This window comes from Oryctolagus cuniculus, chromosome 13, assembly GCF_051225735.1.
Source record: "Oryctolagus cuniculus isolate XC-2025 breed Fujian yellow rabbit chromosome 13, ASM5122573v1, whole genome shotgun sequence".
Classification (NCBI taxonomy): Eukaryota; Metazoa; Chordata; class Mammalia; order Lagomorpha; family Leporidae; genus Oryctolagus; species Oryctolagus cuniculus.
In genome coordinates, this window is record NC_142879.1 from 70,718,837 (window position 1) to 70,739,675 (window position 20,839).

The window sequence follows — 20,839 nt, forward strand, 5'->3', positions numbered from 1 at the left end:
AATGAGAGCTTTAAGAGGGCAGGCATCCTGTTCTCATTAACCCCACTGCCCGGAACAGCATCAGGATGCAACAGGCTATTCACATACATTTGTGGAATGAATAACTACATTGACCCAAATGAGGGTCTCAAAATACTTCCCAGTGGTTCCAACAGCCTTCCCCCAGCTCTCTGGAAGACAGAAGGGGAACCTCAGAAGCCAAGTATCCAGGTCTCTCAGCATTTCTCTCTGTACCTGGTATGGTTGGTCCACAGAACTCAGGCCTCAGATTTTCAGAAAAGCTTTTAACTCCTGGCTTTGGCCAGTACAGCTGAGAGCTGGTGATTCAAGACAGTTACTTGGTCAAGTTCTGAACTAGGTTCTTCAGGTCAATATTTTGTTTCTGGCCGTCCCTGTAAGGTTTTTGCTGTGTCTGCAACTTATTGTAATCTTGCTGCCTTACCATAAATCATTGCAAAGTAGATACAGACAACAGTTTCAGCATTGAGGCCCGAGAACTCGACCACATGAATTCCCAGCTGTCAGTCAAGCCCACATCCCAATCAAACAGGATTTCTACCCAAGTGTTAATATTTCAGGGGAAACCATTTGTCTGCCAACTTGCTCAGTGTCTCTCCATCCCTTTATTCTTCCCCAAGAGAGATGAGAGCAGCTGTGATCATTAGCCAAGCTCAGGTGCTCAGGATGACTGATGGCAGGGACACACACACACACACACACACACACTGTCCTTACCCACGTAGCCAGGGGTTCCGCAGGCTGTGGACATCACGTCTCCTTTGCCCTCCATTTTGGACAATCCAAAGTCACTGATCATGATTTTGGACTCCTCATCTTGACTGTAGTATAACAGATTTTCAGGCTAGAAAGAAAAGGGGGAGGGAGGAAAGCTTTATAAATTATATTTGCAGCCAAAACCTACAAATTAACAATACCCCTGACCTGCAGGCACAGCAGATGCATCAAATAAAGCAGTGTTTAACAGAAGCAACGTAGAAGGCCCTGCACTGTGGCTGGCACAGGCAGTGTTTGATAGGAGGCACTACAATGGCCAGACAGAGGTGCCATCACGCGTCTCCTCCACAGGGAAGAACCAAAGTAACAAGCAGATAACTGCATATCAAGATGAGTGCCCAGGGGAGAAAGACTGGAACTCAGTAGAATATGCAGGGAGCCCACAGGACACAGAAATGGGAGCGCAGTACAGAGGACCAGAGTGTGCCAACAGCAGAGACCCTGGCCCCATGGAACAAGGGGAAATCCTCATTGCAGGGCCAAGGATGAGTGGGAGAGCCCCAGCAGGGACACTGAACATCTAAAACCTTAGCTTCAAGGGCCACTCACAGTCGTGGAGCCCAGTACTCGGAGTACACTTGGCAGCTCTGCACCCGTGAAGGAACTCACGGTGCCTCCCCAGCAGCTCCCAGAACAAAGGCTATGGCTGTGTGACACCATCCTCAGAAAGGAGTCACTGTCTGAAATCCAGCTACCCTGAGGGACAGAAGTCCCTCCCTATCTCCATCCTTGGGACTTCACAGGCATTCTACCATGCTGAGAAGAAGGTCTTCAACCTCAGAAATCCAGCTGAACCCAGCAGTGACAGTGGCTGCTGCACTTCAACCCAGGTGTGGTTGGCACTACACAGGACAGGTGGGCCAGCACTGAGGGCCCTGTTTCAGGACCTTGCAAGCTGGGGCACTTGCCTCTGCAGACAGGGATAGCCCCCTGCACCTGGGGCACTTGCCTCCGCAGACAGGGCTAGCCCCTGCACCTCCTGCTTCACCCCACAATGGTGCATAACAGGCTCACCCTGGCACTGCCCCAGGCCTCTTCCCCACCCCGCCTAGACTCTAGGGAACATGGCTGTACACGCACATCCACCCGGGAGCTCAGCTTCCTTTGCCAAGCCGGCTTCACTTTTAGTTGAGGGCCCTGCACTCTGGCTGCACTGCAGCCCAAGGCTGCCCTAGCTTGGGGGCAGGCATGTTTCTTTGTGCACACTCCTTATAACTGTAGGCTCTCTTCTCTAGAGTTCTCCAGCTTTGTCAAGTGTCCCTGAGCCCAGCCCTGGTGCAGCTTGAACATGCCTGGGCTTTGGTGGGCATGTCTGGCCATACGTGTCTGTGTGGGCTGCTCATTCTTTTTGCCAATGGACCTTGGCTTGAGTGAACACTCTAGCCCCTAGCCCCTCTGTGCCAGAGCCCACCCCATCTTTGTCAGGCATGGTTGGTGGTGCACACACCTAGGTGTGCAGCTAACTCTCTTCTCTATTAGCTCCCAGCTTTGGTGAGTACCCCTGATTCCAATTCCAATGCAGCTCAAGCCCACCTGAGCTTCGGGGGGCACGGCAGTTGGTAGTACTCACCCACCTGGGCAGTGCAGCTCCCTACTCCAGAAGCCCCTGTTCAGTGAGCGCCCCACACTACGGCCGTAATGTGGCCTGAGTCTGCTCTAGCAGATACGTCAGCAGCTCACACATGCCCAAGCAATCAGCCTCCTTCTCCAGCTTGCCCCCGCTAGGACAAGTGACCTGGACTCCAGCTCCCCTGTGGTGAGCCCACTCCAGCTGTGGTGGGTGTGATCTGCTGTTCACAGCAGTCCAGGCTACAGGTGCCCCTTTCTCCAGCTTGCTTTGACCTTGGTGAGCACCCCAGACTCAGCCCTGTCACAGTCCAAGTTCACCTTGGCGCTGGTGGGCACATATGGCAGAGCATACAGGCCCAGGTGTTGGGCTTGGAACTGCCATGACTCCAGCCATCACCACTGAGACCTTAAACCCCTGTGTGGACTAAGAGAAGCACTCCCCTCTCCCTCGAGCCCCTGCCTCTGCCTTCATTAACAATGGTAGAAGATACAGGGATGCTACACTTTAGCATCCAAGTGAAAGCAAAGGCAAAACAAACCTTCTAAACCAACACTCAAAGACATCTTTAGAAAAAAGTCTTCAATCCACGAAAGACAACCTTTCAAAATGACAGACAAGTAATCTAAAAATTAACACAGATATATAAGAAATATGTAAAGGCAAGGCAATATGGTGCCCTCAAAAGAACTCACAACACTGTAAAATCAGACTCCACAGAAATGGAGATTGATAAAATGCTTGATAAAGAATCCCAAAGAATGGTTATAAGGATAGCCAAAGAGATAAAAGAAGTGCCTGGGAAAGCAGTAGAAGATGGCCCAAGTGCTTGGGCCCCTGCACCCACATGGAGACCTGGAAGAAGCTTCTGGCTTCAGCATGGTCCAGCCCTGGCTCCTGCAGCCATTTGGGGAGTGAACCAGCAAATGGAAGACTCTCTCACTGTGTGTGTGTGTGTGTGTGTGTGTGTAGCTTTGCCTTTCAAATAAATAATAAAAAGGAGAACACAGATAGGCAATTTAATGAAATTAGCAAAGCAATGCATGATATGAATGAGAAATTTAGCAAGAAGATAGAGATCTTGAAAAAAATAAACAGAAATCCCGGAAATGAATAACTGAATAAGTCAAATAAAAAATACAGCTGAAAGCTTCAACTGACTAGATCAAGCAGAAGAAAGAATTTCCGAACTTGAAGACAAGTCTTTTGTAATCATCCAGTCATACAAAAATAAAAGAGGAAAGGAAATTTTAAAAGAATGAAGACAGTCTGCAGGACCTCTGGGGGCACCATTAAATGATCTAATATTTGCTGTAATTCCAGAGGGAGAAGAATAAAAGTGCAGAAAACATATTAATTAAACAACAGCTAAAATCTTCCCCAATCTTGAAAATGATATAAACACTCAAGTACAGGAGGTCCACAGGACCCAAAATAGACATGATCAGAAAAGATCTTTACAGGGGCCCGCCCTAGGTTAATCCTCTGCCTGCAGCACCGGCATCCCATCTGGGCACTAGGTTCTAGTCCCGGTTGCTCCTCTTCCAGTCCAGCTCTCTGCTGTGGCCCAGGAAAGCAATGAGGGATGGCCCAAGTGCTTGGGCCCCTGCACCCACATGGGAGACCAGGAAGAGGCACCTGGCTCCTGGCTTCGGATTGGCATAGCTCCGGCCATTGTGGCCATTTTGGGGGGGGGGGGGTGAACTAACGATGGAAGACCTTTGTCTCTCTCTTTCACTGTCTGTAACTCTACCTGTAAAATAAATAAATAAAAAATCTTCACCACACCATATTGCAGTCAAACTATCAAAAGTGCAACACAAAGACAGAACTATAAACTACATGAGAGAGAGGTGCCAGGTTACCTTCACAAGAACCCCGATTATATTAACAGCAGATTTTTCATCAGAAACCTTACAGGCCAGGAAAGAACAAAAGAATTTATTTCAAGTTCTGCAAGAAAAGAACTGCCAGTCAAGAGTACTTTACCCAGAAAATCTATCTTTCATAAATGAAGGAAAAATACACACTTTTCAAGACAAGAAAAACTGAAGGAATTCATCACTACTAGACTGGCATTACAAAAGATACCAAAGGGAGTCCTACATACAGAAACAAAGGCAATTATCATTATGAAAATACAGGGAAGCATAAAACCCACTAGAAAAAGAGTAAGATAATCAATGAATAGAAGAAATACAAAAAAAAATGACTAAGCCACTGTTTATCACTAATAACTAAATCAACTAAACTTCCCATTTAAAGTCTATAGATGGGTTGACTGGATAAAAGGAATATGATCCAATGAATGAATGATATGTTGCCTACAAACAAGTCACTTCATAGTAAACACACACAGAGATGAAGGTAAAAGGATGGAAAAATATATTCCATGCAAATGGAAACCAAAAACAGGAGCTATACTCTGATATTAGACAAAATAGATATTAAGACAAAATCTGCAAAATGAGAGATGTCCACTATACAATGATCAAGGGATTAATTCAAAATAACATATGACTACAGTGAATGCATATGTACCTACTGCTGTAGGGAACACCCAAATTTATAAAACAAATATTATTATATCTAAAGGGAGAGATAGACTCCAATATAACAGTAGTGGCAGACTTCAGCATCTAACATTCATCAAGGGACAGACTGTCTAGACAAAAAATCAACAAAGAAACATCAGAGTTAAATTATACTATATGGACCCAATGGACTTAACAATTACCAAACATTCCATCCGATAGCTGCACGTTCTTTTCATCAGAACACGGAACATTCTCAAGGACAGACCACATATTGGCCACAACACAAGTGTGAAATTTAAAAAATCTAAAATCAGATCATGTATCTTTTAGACCACACATCTCCATGAGTTCTCTCCCACACCTTCAGTTTTTCACAGTCTCAGTTCATTAGCTCCACACATTCTCTGGGTCCTAACTGCCTATTACTTCTCCCCACCAGAGTCAGGTTTTTCTGCTTGGCTGATGGCGGGTGCTGCTTTTACGTATGTCCAAAATGGCACCTGCTCTTTGTCTTGCTTGCCTTTGTAAGGTCAGTGTAGAGAGAGACTCGTGTCCCTGCCAGTCCCTTTTATTTATTTATTTTTTTCTCTCCTCTAGTTAACCTGCTGCACCACAGCGCTGTTCCCAAAGGATGTTGTCTAATGAGGTGTTTTTGTTTTTGTTTTTGTTTTGGTAATGGGCTAGTCAATAGTTGAAATAGAATAATGCTTAGCAAATGGAGGGAAGTTCCCTGACCATAAAGTGCACGCCATTCAGGTCTCCTCCAAATGTTTCCGGATAACTGACCATTGTTAATGATCCAATCATGGATGCTGAGACGGGCTTCCTCTGTCATGGCTGACTTGTAATCTTTGTCCCAGGACTGTGGCAGCTGTAGAGGTCACCAAGACGGGGTGGAAAAGAAAGGACCTCATGGTGCTTTTATGTTTTATTTTTTGACAGGCAGAGTGGACAGTGGGAGAGAGAGAGACAGAGAGAAAGGTCTTCCTTTACCGTTGGTTCACCCTCCAATGGCCGCTGCGGCCAGTGCACCGTGCTGATCCGAAGCCAGGAGCCAGGTACCTCCTCCAGGTCTCCCATGGGGTGCAGGGCCCAAGCACTTGGGCCATCCTCCACTGCACTCCCGGGCCATAGCAGAGAGCTGGCCTGGAAGAGGGGCAACCAGGACAGAATCCGGCATCCCGACCGGGACTAGAACCCGGTGTGCTGGTGCCGCAGGCGGAGGATTAGCCTATTGAGCCGTGGCGCTGGCCCCTCATGGTGCTTAATACAGCTGTGGCCAAATAAGAGACTGCAAAAGGCCAAAATACCTCCCTACACCTTCCAACAGGAGATTCATACCAGCCAATGAAGCACTTTTCTGAAGAACAGCTAACCCTCAAGGAGGGAACAAACTGGTTATTCAAAGTTTCCATCAGGACTTCTCAACTGTCTGAACTTTGTAAAGACAGCAGGACTTTCCCCAAGGGGTGGGAACCAGGAAGAAGACGGCAGCCAAAGCAGGCTTGGGGATAATCTGGATGGGAGGTCCCATCTGGGAGTGCAAGGGCTGGGGGTCGCGGGCAGCAGGGCAGAGAGCTTGATCACATTGTGTATAAGCCTACCTGGGATCCCAAGAGGCCAGGGACTCTGGCGAGAAATTACGTCTCTGTATTATGGCTCCGTTGCAAGACAACTGGTGGCCGATACCAGAGTTGGAATCTCAGTCCCACCCCATAGACTCTGAAAAGATCTGATCAACACACTTCTGGTAAAGTTCATGCTACATATAATCATTTTCTTAACCTCGTGATTCTCAACTGGGGCAACACCCTCCCCCACAAGGGGGATGTTTGGCAATACCTGGAGATGTTTTGGTTGTTAAAATTCCAGGACTGGGGGCCGGCGCTGTGGCACAGAAGGTTAAGCCTTTGACTGCAGTGCTGGCATCCCATATGTGCACCAGCTTGAGTCTTGGCTGCTCCACTTCCCATCCAGCTCTCTGCTAATGTGCCCAGGAAAGTAGTGGAAGACAGCCCCAAGTCCCTGGGTCCCCGAACCCACATGGGAGATCTGGAAGAAGCTCCTGGCTCCTGGTTTCAGATCGGCCCAGCCCCGGCCATTATGGCCATTTGGAGAGTGAACCAGTGGATGGAAGACCTTTCTCTCCCCCCTTCTCTCTATCTCTACCTTTCAAATTAAATAAATCTGTAAAAAAAATTCTTAAAATTCTTAAAAATAAGTCCAGGACTGATGCTGGCATCTAATGGATAAAGGCCTGGGGTGCTGCTAAACATCCTATAGTATCTGGGACTGTGTCACATAACAAGGAATGGTCCAGCTCCAAATGTCTGTAGTGTGGGGACAAAAAAAACCTGGCCTGATTCAAAGTGGCAGAAGCATGCGGCCAGTGCTGTGGCGTAGCAGGTAAAACCACCACCTACACTACTGGGTTCCCATATGGGTGCCAGTTCGAGTCTTGGCTGCTCCTTTTCCCATCCAGCTCTCTGCTATGGCCTAGGAAAGCAGTGGAGGATAGCCCAAGTGCTTGGGCCCCTGCACCCACATGGGAGACCTGGAAGAAGCTCCTGGCTCCTGGCTTCAGATTGGCCCAGCTCCAGCTGTTGTGGCCAACTGGGGAGTGAACCAGTGGATGGAGGTCCTCTTTCTCTCTCTCTCGGCCTCTGTAACTTCGCCTTTCAAATAAATAAATACATCTTAAAAAAAAAAAAAAGGTGGCAGAAGCAGGTACCTCCTGTCTCAGTCCCCTCATATTCTGACAGAAGAGAGACTGATCATCTCTCGGAGCTTCCTGGGGCAGTAAGACCTAAGATAACCTTTCTGGAGGGAGGAATCATTTGCATACAGGGCTGAGGGAATAACGTGCTCACACTCTCTGTTGCTCTGGCCTGCCTTCTACAGATTGCTTTAATTTCTTTAGATGTTTATAAAAATTTCACACTCCAACTTCTTCCATCATGGGTCAAAATCATTTGTGCCTCTGAAAACAGTTCACAAAGAGGTCAAATTCTGGCAATGTTCTTTCCACAACTGTAAGCCTGGAGATCTTTTTAAAATTACTTATTGTCATCAACTTGAAAGGAAGGGCAACAGAGAGACAGAGACAGAGACAGAAACAGAGATCTTCCATCCACCGGTTTACTCCCCAGACGCCCACAACAGCCAGGGCTGGGCCAACGCCTGGGGATCTTGAAGCTCCACAGGCTGGCTAGAAAACATTTGTTAGTAAGAACAGACAACTAGCCCCTCACACCACACCTGCTCCTGTCCAGAGCGGGCTGCTGTGTTCTGGAAGCCCAGAATTGGCACAAGGCGGCAGAGGCCTGTTGGCTGGCATGGAACTGCCAGGTTACTGGGCCCTCTGAAAACCCTGCAAGCTTGCAGATTAGCTAACCATGCTCACAGGGCATTTCAACTGTCAAAAAGCCTGCCAAGGGGTCAGCAGTGAGCTTAGGGGTTAAGAGGCTGGTTACGATACCTGTGTCCCACAGGAGAGCGCGTGGGTGGGGTACCTGGCTGTGGCTCCCTGCCTCAGCTTCCTGCTAGTACCAACCCTGGGAGGCAGCCGATGATGATATAGGCAGCGGGGCCCTGCCGCCCACATGGGAAACCTGGTCTGAGTTCCTAGTTCTCGGTTTCTGCCTGGCTTAGCCTGAGCCACTGACAGCATCTGGAGAGTGGGGCAGCAGATGAGAACCTCTCTCTCTCTCCCTCTCTCTCTCTCTCTCCTTCCCTCTCTCTCTCCTTATCTCCCTCCTTGCCTCCCTTCCCTCCCCACTGCCTTTCAAATAAAAAGAAGCAGCCTGCAAAGTCTGTACCGACTTAACTGACATCCGCAAATGCTCTCATCCAGTGGCTCTCCCAGGGTGTTCCCCAGACCGGCAACAGCATCACCTGCCAACCCTTTAGAAATGCCAGCTCCCAGGCCCCACCACAGACTAAAACAATCAGAAGCCCTGGGTGGGCCCAGCAGTCTGTGATCTTCAAGCCGTCTGGATGGTTCTTTTTTTTTTTTTTTTCCAGGCAGAGTGGACAGTGAGAGAGAGAGACAGAGAGAAAGGTCTTCCTTTTGATGTGCAATTTGGGACACGCTCAAGCTGACTTACCTCAAACGGTAGAGTTTGAAACATACCAGGGGATTCCAATTCAATCCCATCAAGGTGGCATGTACCAATGCCATCTCAATAGTCCATGTGATCAATTTCTGTTCACAATTGATCATAATGATAGGACTAAGAGCCAAAGGGATCACATAAACAAGACTAGTGTCTGCAAATACTAGCTGATAGAATAAAAAAGGGAGAGAACGATTCAACATGGGAAGCGAGATACACAGCAGACCCATAGAATGGCAGATGTCCTAAACAGCACTCTGGCCTCAGAATCAGCCCTTAAGGCACATGGATCTGGCTGAAAAGCCCATGAGAGTATTACAGGCATGGAAAGCCAAAAAAAAAAAAAAAAAAAAAAACTTAAATGAAAGATCTCCGTGAGTGAGATCCCAGTGAAAAGAACAGGTCAAAGAAGGAGGTACCTTTCTCTGAAGGGAGGAGAGAACTTCCACTTTGACTACGACCTTGTCTAAATATGATCAGAGTTGGTGAACTCAAAAGGCTTCCATAGCCTTGGCGACTCGACAAGAGCCTAGGGTGATTACTGATGCCATAAACAAGAGTGTCAATTTGTTAAGTCAACAACAGGAGTCACTGTGCACTTATGGGGATCTCTGTCCTTAATTGTGATTTAATGCTATAACTAGTACTCAAACAGTATTTTTCACTTTGTGTTTCTATGTGGGTGCAAACTGTTGAAATCTTTACTTAATATATGCTAAACTGATCTTCTGTATATAAAGAGAATTGAAAATGAATCTTGATGTGAATGGAAGGGGGGAGGGAGAGGGAAAGGGGAGGGTTGCGGGTGGGAGGGAAGTTATGGGGTGGGGGGGAGCCATTGTAATCCATAAGCTGTACTTTGGAAATTTATATTCATTAAATAAAAGTTAAAAAAAATAAAAAAAGAAAGGTCTTCCTTTTGCTGCTGGTTCACCCTCCAATGGCCGCTGCAGCCAGCGCATCACGCTGATCTGAAGCCAGGAGCCAGGTGCTTCTCCTGGTCTCCCATGGGGTGCAGGGCCCAAGCACTTTGGCCATCCTCCACTGCACTCCCTGGCCACAGCAGAGAGCTGGCCTGGAAGAGGGGTAACCGGGACAGAATCCGGCGCCCCGACCAGGACTAGAACCTGGTGTGCCGGCGCCGCAAGGTGGAGGATTAGCCTATTGAGCCACGGCGCTGGCTCTGGATGGTTCTGATGCATTCTAACACTTGTGAACCACTGCCCCAGTCAGTGGACCATAACAGAGCGAAGAGCACGTTTGGTAATGAGCCTTCACTGAAAGAAACAGTGACGGTGTTTTATTTCCTGACACTCAGTGGCAGATAATGGGCTGGTGCTGGAGCCCTGTTTTACCAAATGTGTATGCCTCATTTGGTTTAGAGTTCCTAAGGTTGTGAATCGCATGGCTTCAGCACAATCCAGGCCTTCTGGGTGGGCGGGTGGGATTTCTGTCTTGACCAGTGCAGGAAGCTCTGGGGCTGCGGCTGGGCCTGCAACACTGCAGAATGCAACCACGCTGCATTTCACTGTCAAATTCGCAGTGTGAGCTGTGCGCCCTGCAGTACCTATAGCGACCAGGGTGGGGTGCAACAGGTAATACCGAGGTGCACAAATATTCACCAGTTATTTCCCCCCAACTCCTACTCAAAAAAGCCTAGCTTCTCCCCTGGAGCTAAACCTCGAGAACAGGTGGATGGTGGGTTGCGCAGTGCCTGTAGGATGTTGCTAAGCGACGGCCTCACCTTAAGGTCTCTGTGGACGATGCCCATTCTGTGGAGATAGTACACAGCATCTAAGACCTGGCGGATCAGCGTGCTGGCATCCTTCTCGGTGTAAAACCCCTTCTCCACTATCCGATCAAACAGCTCTCCGCCAGACACACTGTTAAAAAAAAAAAATTAGAAATCTGAGAGAATCTGTTGAGTTGTGCAGGGAAAATCATCAATCAGAGCTCTCAATGTGACACAGATTCAAATTTCATTTCCAAAGTGCATCCATCTTCATCTTTAGATGCTGCCCCAGTAATCCTCCTAGCAGCTACGTCCAGGAAGTGCATATGTGTCACAGCAGTACCAATGTCTGAAACAAAATAAAGGGAGCCAAAGCAATCCAAGACCCCTGGACTAGCCACAGCTAAGTCTCCCCTGGCCTCTGCCCCTGTTCCATTCCGATGATGCCAAGTCAAAACAGCTTTCCTAAATATCAGTGATATAGGGAGATGACACTGGGGGAGATGTCTCCTTGGCCTAGAGAGCGTCCTTAAATAACATGAGTATGTGGACAAAGCCCTGGCCTGCCCACGGCATGGCTGGGTTCTTGATCAAGTTCTGTTCCTTTTTCCTTCTGCTTCTTTATTTTTAAGATTTATATATTTATTTGAAAGGTAGAGTTACAGAGAGAAATAGATCTTTCAAGACTGGCACTGTGGTGTAGGGGGTAAGGCCACCGCCTGCAGTGCTGGCATCCCACATGTGTGCCGGTTTGAGTCCTGGCTGCTTGACTTCCAATCCAGCTCTCTGCTATGGCCTGGGGAGGTAGTAGAGGATGGCCCAAGTCCTTGGGCCCCTGCACCCATTTGGGGGACCCAAGGAAGCTCCTGGCTCCTGGCTTTGGATCAGCATAGTTCCAGCCGTTGCAGCCAATCGGGGAGTGAACCAGCAGATGGAAGACCTCTCTCTCTCTGCTTCTCCTTCTCTCTCTGTGTAACACAGACTTTCAAATAAATAAATAGATAAATAAATCTATCTGCTGGTTCACTCCCCAAATGGCCACTATAGCTTGGGCTGTGCCAATCCAAAGCCAGGAGCCAAGAGATTCTTCCAGGTTTCTCGCGTGGGTACAGGGGTCTAAGAACTTGGGCTATCTTCTTCTGCTTTCCCAGGTGCATTAGCAGGGAGTTGGTTTGGAAGCGGAGCAACTGGGACTTAAACCAGTGCCCATATGGGATGCCAGCACTGCAGAAGGTGACTTAACCCACTGCACCACCGTGTCAGCCTCTAGAGTGCTACTCCCAATAACTGAGTGCGTGAGCACTCTTTGAATCCTTAGATTTCATTCTTTCTCCAGAAAATGAGGAACTTAATCTAACAACCATTTTGACAGTGAATAGGAATATACCCTTGGAAATAGAAGACTCTCAAAGCCATTTGTGATTTACAATAAAGAAAAATTGGCACAGTATCACATTGGTTTTGGTAACAGCATTTCAAGGTAATTTGCTTTGAATTTCAGACTGCATTTAATTTTTTTTAAATTTATGGAAACGAGGATTAGGTTGGCAAGGGTCACACCCTGTTTGACATACTCTGCAACCCCTTCAACTTTGATATTTTATGCTGTTCTGAGTCTAACAAAGTAATGGAACTATACAATTCAGAATAGAAAAACTCAAATTGACAACTTAAGTGTCCAATTTTTAAAATATATGCTTCTCTAAAAAAATAGTGCTTCTTCCAACTAATTAAGCCATTTTGAAAATAAACGGCGAGGGCTATATTAACACTATTTAAGAAAAAAACACAAATTTTTCAAAAACAATATGAAACCAAGACTTGAAATATTAAAAACATAAACTCAATTTTGAAAACACTTTTATAGCTTTAACAGAAATAATAAAAGATGTGTCCTAGCGGTAACGCACACAAACCCAGAAAGATATGATTCATTTTCTGCAAGTCATGGCAATTAATGTGCAATAACTGAGCCACTAAAACCATCTGTTAAAAAAACTAATAAAGAAAGAAACAATTGTAGCTATAAAAGGCCTATGTGTCAGAGTCTGTTCCATTACCTACCTTCATTCCAAGCAATGCTGTGCTTGGATAATGTTTCATTTCCAAAGCAGACTGACTATTTAGATGAGAACCAAAGGGCGCTCAGGAGAAACAAAAAGAGATTCCAAGAGAAAAAAGAAATGGAAACACCTAGGGAGAAACTACATTTCAATGACTATGTTCTCTAAATGATCCATCTTTAGGTAAACTGAGATCCCAAGACACTCCTGTTCAGCAACCGACACCAGCTTCTCTGCTTTCTTGTTTATCTCGAAGCTTCCCCCCCTTAGTTTGCAGGTCTGAAACTTCGCAGAACTCAAGCACAGGGCTGGGGGTGAGGTGAAGCTGTATGCTCTAGGGGCATTCCCTCATTGTTCATGCAACCACTCATTCAACTTTGACAAGGTGCTCACTATAAGCTACCGGCAAGCATGGCAGTATTAGCTGTGCACGAGGAAAAGCCTGTTCTGAGTACACCCTTCCATACCCTCTACCACTGGCCCACCTCCAATAACAGCATCCCTAACTGGTGTTCCAGGGCTTTCTCACCACGGTTTGCTGCCATCACCTCCTTTCCTCTGCAGCTGGGGGAGGACCTCAGGCAAGAATGCTCCGTCCCTCACCTCCATCTCCTGCCCTTACTATGCCATGACCCAACCCTTACTCAATCCTCTGCCTCCCTCAAGATGCAGCTGGCCTGCTTCCCATTCTCTCAAGGTGCACTTAGCTTGCTATAGGATCTATCAGATATTGACAGTTTCTACTGAATGAAAATATGTGCACTGTCACAGGACAGGACACCTAAGCATCAGAGGATGGTACAGACAGTCACACAGCATCAGTACTCTGTATGCTTAATATTTTGCTATTTAAACTTCAAGTTGTACCAGGGCCATAGTTTCCTAAATATTGCTCACAAAGAATTTACTTCCCTTAGATATTAAGACACAGGAAAGGCCTAGAAACTTGCTAATAAACAAAAATACCTTAAAATTGCAAATTACTTTATATTTTTCAAATATTTCCTACAGTATGCATTAAAAAAAAAAAAGTCGACTGTTAGGAACTATACAGGTAGGTCCCCCAGACCTCCTGTTTTGAAGCCTTAACCCCAAGTGTAACGGTGTTTGGAGGTGGGGTCCTTGGGAAGTCACTGGGTTTAGATGAGGATATGAGGATGGAACCCTGGTGATGGGCTTGGCGCTGCTGTAAGAAGTGGGAGAGCAGAGCGCATGCTTTCTCTGTGCCATGTGAGGACACAGGAGAGGGCGGCCCCCACTGGCACCTGACCCTGCTGGCACCTTGATCTCGGCCTTGCAGCTCCCAGAAAAAAAAAAAAAAACACATTTCTGTTTGTCCAGCCCAGTCTCTGGTATTTTGTTATGGCAACCCAGGCTGGCTAACCTGTGCAGGAAGGGCTAATGCTATCCTTCCAGAAGCACTGCTGAGAAAGGAAGCTTACCATGGCGGTGGGGCACAGGTCTCATTTCTCATCAGTTTTAGGTCGCCTTTTTGGCTGTTGGGCTGATGGGCAGGTTGCTTCCTTGAATCAATAACCTGATGGCAAGCCTCTGAGTTCACAGTCTAAGGCTCCTCATTAGAAATAAAGTCCTCCAGGGCCAGCACGGTGGCACACCAGATTAGAGCTGCGGCCTGCAGCACCAGCATCCCATATAGGTGCCCGTTCAAGTACCGGCTGCTCCTCTTCCTATCCAGCTCTCTGTTATAGCCTGGGAAAGCAATGGAAGATGGCCCAAGTCCTTGAGCCCCTGCACCTGCGTGGGAGACCCCAAGAAACTCCTGGCTTTGGATCAGCTCAGCTCTGGCCATTGTGGTCATTTGGGGAATGAATCAGCAGATGGAAGACCTCTCTCTCTCTCTCTCTGGCTCTACCTCTCTCTGTAACTCTTTCAAATAAATAAAATCAATCTTTAAAAAAAATAAAGTCTCCCAATTAAAACAGGCAAAGCATCAGACTGAAGTCAGAAGGGGATGGAGAAGTGAATAGGGAAAAGGAGTAGAACCATAATGAGAGACCAGGAAATGAAATGAATGAGTGGCAGCTACTGGGAGACAGGCTCGGCTTTGGGGGCACGCGTACATGGAAAGCCGAACTGCCTACCATAGATTAGGCAGGCAGAAGACAGAAGAGATTGTCAAAAATTCTCCTCCACTCTTCAGAATTGAAATTTAAGGTTTATTCAGAACAAACTGTCTCGATTCTGAATCAGTCTCTGATCCCCTTTGCCTATTTCAGTGGACTGCCATCACATCAAGTATGAATCTTAAATATACAAATGTAAAACGGATTGATGCAATAATCAACAAAATTTCAGTCTATTTGCAAAACTTTAAATGCAAATTCCTTCAAATGAAGACACTGTCAAAAACTACACTATCATTTCAAAGTTATTGGAGCAAATAAACAAGGCCCTGATGACACTATAGAATACTGCAGTACAGCATAACTTTTGTCAGTATACAATGCATCCCATGTTAGTACTCAGCCAATGGTTTTTTGGTTTTTTGAGAGAGTAAGAGACAGAGAGCAAGTGAACCATCTACTGGTTCACTCCTCAAATGTCTGCAAATGGCCAGGGCTTGGTGAGGCTGAAGCCAGGAGCAGGAACTTGATCCAGGTCTCCCACATGCATGGTAGGGACCTACTTACTTGAGCCATCACTGCTGCCTTCCAGGGTACACATAAGTAGGAACCTGGCATCAGAAGAGGACCAAGCACTTCAACCCTGGCATCCCTATATGGGATACAGGCAACCCAACTGGTGGCTTCCCCACAAGCTACATGCCCAGCCCCCACTTCTAACCCAGGTTCTCTGATGTGGCATATATGGTTATCTACACTGCAGGCCAAATGCTGTCGTTTCTAGGCACCTGAATGCCTCTATCTGATCTAGGGAGGTATTACCTAGTTGTCTTAAAATCTACTAACGATAATTTAAAACAGCTTATGTCTCACAGCCATATCATGCACACATTCTCTTCTGCTAATGCTGGAAAGTGGGCCCCAACAGTCTGTCACACTAGAATGGAAGTCAGATATAATAAACTGCTGTGGAAAAGGCCTAGAGTTACAGTGCTGTGGGGGTGGTCTTTGAAATGCTAGCAGGGCTGCTAGGGTACCAAAGCAGCAGCACCGTGAACAGATCCTGAAATTCTCCAAGCTGTCCTGGTCCCAAGGCAGGCGTGGTGGCATCCTGTACGAGCAATATGGCTGCAGAGGCTACAGGCAAAGTATTTTCCAAGCGCGCAACCCCGTATCTTATCCTGACCTAGAGAAACAAAGTCTACCTTCTCAATCAAGTTCCACTTGGCAAGCGACTCCCTTCTCCCATGCAAGGGCAGCCGGTCGTCACTGCGGGCTACTGCTATGATCCTCATTTCTCCGTCTGGTTCTGGTGCCTGCACACCCTTCTCCTGGGATCCAGGGGGAGTCAGGGAGGATCCTATACCCATTCACTGTATGTGGATCTCTACACTCAATAGTTTCCTCCTTCAACAAATCCATATATATATGAATTCCGTTTCAAAATATCTTCTAGGCCTCCATCTGTTCAGAAATTTCCATAACAGAAACACAAGCCTTTTCCTCTGATGGACGGATTTTTTTTTTAAGATTTATTTATTTATTTGAAAGTCAGAGTTACACACAGAGAGAGGAGAGGCAGAGAGAGAGAGGTCTTCCATCTGCTGGTTCACTCCCTAATTGGCTGCAATGGCCAGAGCTGCGCCAATCTGAAGCCAGGAGCCAGGAGCTTCTTCCTGGTCTCCCACGCGGGTGTAGGGGCCCAAGGACTTGGTCATCTTCTACTGCTTTCCCAGGCCTTAGCAGAGAGCTGTATCGGAAGTGGAGTCTTGAACCGGTGCCTATATGGGATACTATTGCTTCAGGCCAGGGCATTAACTTGATATGCCACAGCGCCAGGCCCCGGACCAGACAAATTTAACCCCTTGTGTTCCAGTACACTTTGATTCTGGCTGTTTTGCTTTAGATGCTATGGACTGAATTGTGTTCCCCTCAAAATCCCTATGTTGAAGTCCTATGCCCCGAGGGCGACTTTAAATGTGATTGTTTGGGAGGACAGGGCCTTGAAGAGGTAATTAAAGTTAAAGGAGGTCATATGGGTGGGCCCTGATACAACAGAACAAATGAAAGAGAAGAGAGAGATACCGGGGAGGTGCACCCCCAAGAAAGTCCATGTGAGGACACAGCTGTCTGCAAACCAACTCTGCTGACATTCTTACCTTGGATTTCCAGCTTCCAGAACTGCTAATTCATCCAGATGCTCTCACAGATACCCAAACATCTGGGCACCCCATGGCCCAACCAAGTAAACACAAAATTAACCTTCAGGATCCACGTTTCAACTCATTCATCAAGTGTGGTGCCACCATCCACTCATTCATCAAGTCATAAATCTGAGCCTTCCTCTTGACCCTCTTCTGCAACTGCAATGGTCAGGGCTGAGCGAAGCAGAAGCCAGGAACCAGGAGCTTCATCTGGGCCTCCTACATGGGGGACAGGGGCCAAAGCACTTGGGCCATCCTTTGCTGCTTTTCCTAAGCCATTAATAGGGAGCTGGTTTGGAAGTAAGGCAGCCAGGATGTGAACCAGCGCCCATATGGGATGCCAGCACTGCAGGTAGCAGTTGGGATTTTTTTGAGATGGCCATGCACTCAACTAAGATGAAAACTTGCGAAAACTTCAGCTTCACTATACGACCGCACAATTGAGCTCTGACTTCTACAGCAATGAAATCTCTTTCTATAGCCATATAAAATGAGGACTTGGAAGGTGAGGGTTGCAGTGCTGTCAAGCCATGATGGCACATTTCCCGAGATGTTCCAGGTTAATGAAGTACTCATTAACATGTCCTTGCCCCAGAGAGTGACCTTCTGGTAGAACTCAGAAAGTGCACGCTCTGAACTAACAGATGTTCCAGAATGTATTAACCATCATTTTTTGAGGGAAAAAAAAAAACCTGTCATTAGCTCTGTAACCATTACGTAATGAGCTTTGTGCAATTAGTTCCAACTGGGAAAAGTTTACTTGGAAGCACAATGATTTTGCTATTCTGTTCCTGATATGGAAGCCATTTTTCATTCCCTGGGTAGATAACACTTGGATAGGAGATGGCTCTGGAATATGTCTAGGAATACGATTTGGCTACAGAGAGTCCACAAAATCAGTAAATCCCAACTAGGGAAGTGCCAGTTGGCCACAAGTGCATCTTGAGCTATCTTGGGGAAGCGACTCTGCTGCAAACTGGTGCAGGGTAATTATGCGATTTCATGTACTCAGAGACTCCGAATCTGAAGGCAGCTTGGCAGGCCCTGATTGTATGACAAGTTGAAAAGATGCATTTGAATTCCTTTGTTGAGTTTTAATGGTACTTTATTATACGTAGGGTTTTTTTTTATGTTCTAATATTCCTCATCCAATGGGGACCTCTACTGAAAATCATCTAGCAAATATAAGGGAAGGCACATACATTTAACTTATCCAAGAAAGGTCAACTGGGGCCGGCGCTGTGGTGCAGCAGGTTAATGCCCTGGCCTGAAGCACCGGCATCCCCTACGGGTGCCAGTTTGAGTCCCGGCTGCTCCACTTCTGATCCGGCTCTCTGCTATGGCCTGGGAAGGCAGTAGAAGATGGCCCAAGTCCTTGGGCCCCTGCACCCATGTGGGAGACCCAGAGGAGGATCCTGGCTCCTGGCTTCGGATCTGCAGAGCTCCAGCCATTGCAGCCAACTGGGGAGTGAACCATCAGATGGAAGACCTCTCTCTCTCTCTTTCTCTCTCTCTCTCTCTCTCTGCCTCTCCTTCTCTGTGTAACTCTGACTTTCAAATAAATAAATAAATCTTAAAAAAAGAAAAGAAAAAACAAAGGTCTATCAACACCTTTGAATGAGCAAAGACAAAACAATAATTGCCTATGGCTCAATTTTACAGATGCTCACTGCCTGTGTTGGCTAAGATGTAGTGGTCCCTGAATTTACTTTCTATCAATAGCTTGGACAAAGGTACACAGTCACAGCTGCCTGTAGCATGACTCTCCAAAGACCGAGGCCCAGACCCTCTGCATCAGCTGAACCCTCATCATGAAAATCACTTTAGAAAAGTCTTTCCTGGTCTCCAGACCTGATCAGGTGCTCAATCCGCTCTCTTAGCACCCTGTATTTCTGCATAGCACACACCAGTGGTAATTATTAGCATGTTTACCTACGTGAGACTTGTCCTCCTGCCCACCCCCACCCTGTCCCAGACTGTGACCTCCAAGAACATAGGGCCACGTCTGCCTCCTCTGCTGCTATCTACCCAGGGCCAGCAGGACACCTGGCATAGGGAAAAAGCAAATTAGACATTTTCTGAATAAAGACGAGGATGCACCAAACTGCGTGGTAAGTGCGGTGTAGACTGAGCCAGGCATGGGCCCCCTATGCAGCCTTGCGAATCCTCAAAGCATGTGCCATGGAGCTCAAAGAGAAGCACTCAGCAGCCTATGTCCTCTAGCACACTGCCAGACGGATCAATCCTTCAACTTCCACCTCATTCATTCTTTCCTGACTCCCCCAGCCACCTGTACTTTAAGCTAGTTTGCATACTATGCCTCTGTCTCACCAACTCTTATCTCCCCCTGCCTTGCTCTGGGTTTTGCCTGTTTTGCTCAGAGCATGCACCCCTACTCTGAAGACTATACTAGCATCCCAGCACACTTGGCTGCTCGGGGCTTTGTGCAGGCAGTCTCAGACGAGACTTTATGACTTTCCCTGCAAGAGGTCACATTTAAAAGCATTTGAACAAGATAACCCTTTGACATGTTTTTGGGATCACCAATTTAAAAAATCATGCCAAACATAATAAAACGACCTGCTACAGGGTGAGTTAGTAACAGAGAGCGGTATGTTGGGACAGAGTGACCCCCAGGGTGTGGATGTCTGGCTGGCAATATCATGGCCCAATCCATGCCACAAGGATAGGGTGAGCCAATCAAAACAGACCCAATCACATGCAGACCCAAATCCCAAATCTGGTAAGCCATGGTGGCTTGCTGTCCTGTGTATATATTTTAGCAGATCTGTCCTGTGTGTATATTTCTGTAGAAAACTATTTTAAAGCCCTCCCTTCTAATTACACAAATATGCATTAGGCACTGGAATGTCTCTGTCAATTAACTTGCTCTTGGAGAATTAAGATGATGAAACAGGGCAGGTGCCAGACAACTCCAGGTGAGCATCCAGGCTATGTGGCTCTTTCTCACTCAGCTCAGACGGCCGGCCGCAATCTGAGGACAAAACATCCACTGATGGCCATGGTGTGGAAGTTTTAAAGCGCATTCCCCGTTTGTTTCATTCCCTATATCAGCAGAAAGCAGTTCTTCCTGAAGTTCCTTTTCTTCCTCTTCTAGCACCCAGACATTCACCCTCCACACTTAGTATATATAGGAGGAAATACGACACAACATGGCACTGAATGAAAACTGCAACATGATCAAAGAGAACATCTTAACATCCTTTTAAGACTGCATTATGTTTGTAGGATACATCAGCCTTAAAGTTTAAAAACATGACAAAGGATTTGCCCCCCATGTTCTAAGCATGAATATGGCTATCCTTCCAAAGAATGAATACCAACCATGTAAAAACCACTGTCATGAGATTTATACTAAAATTTGAAATTAATGCCCCCCCACCAGGCATCAGGCTGGAAACTCAGGGGCAAAGACTGTCGGTCAAGCTGTGGAGCGCCGGTCAGACCTGTCCCTGCATTTACACCTGCAGTGGCCCCTCTAGAAAAGCAAATTATTTGTTTAAATACTTGCAGAAATGCTCTTTAGTTCCCATCCAACGTAATGGAGAAACAGAGTCACAGGAAAGGATCAGGAGCCTCTTCAGTCCAGGCTTTGCTTATTGTCAATCACCACTAATTCATCAATCAATTGCCAATGACTGATCAATGGACACTTGCAGCTTTCCAGGATCAGCAGAGCAAGCAGCATCCTGGCGGGCTGTGCAACTGGCGCCTGTCCTTC

The 20,839-nt window shown here is 46.8% G+C and overlaps 1 protein-coding gene across 5 annotated transcripts in view; it reads right to left on the reverse strand.

Moving 5' to 3' along the window:
• CAMK1D (calcium/calmodulin dependent protein kinase ID) overlaps positions 1–20,839 on the reverse strand; it is a 458,904-nt gene that overhangs the window by 59,966 nt on the left and 378,099 nt on the right. For all 5 annotated transcript variants that reach the window (XM_051821552.3, XM_051821553.3, XM_051821551.3 and 2 more), the window contains 2 exons: positions 10,759–10,897; positions 736–862 (listed from right to left, as the gene is read on the reverse strand). In XM_051821552.3, coding sequence (XP_051677512.1) covers positions 736–862; positions 10,759–10,897 — 266 coding nt within the window. The remainder of the gene's footprint in view (positions 1–735; positions 863–10,758; positions 10,898–20,839) is intronic.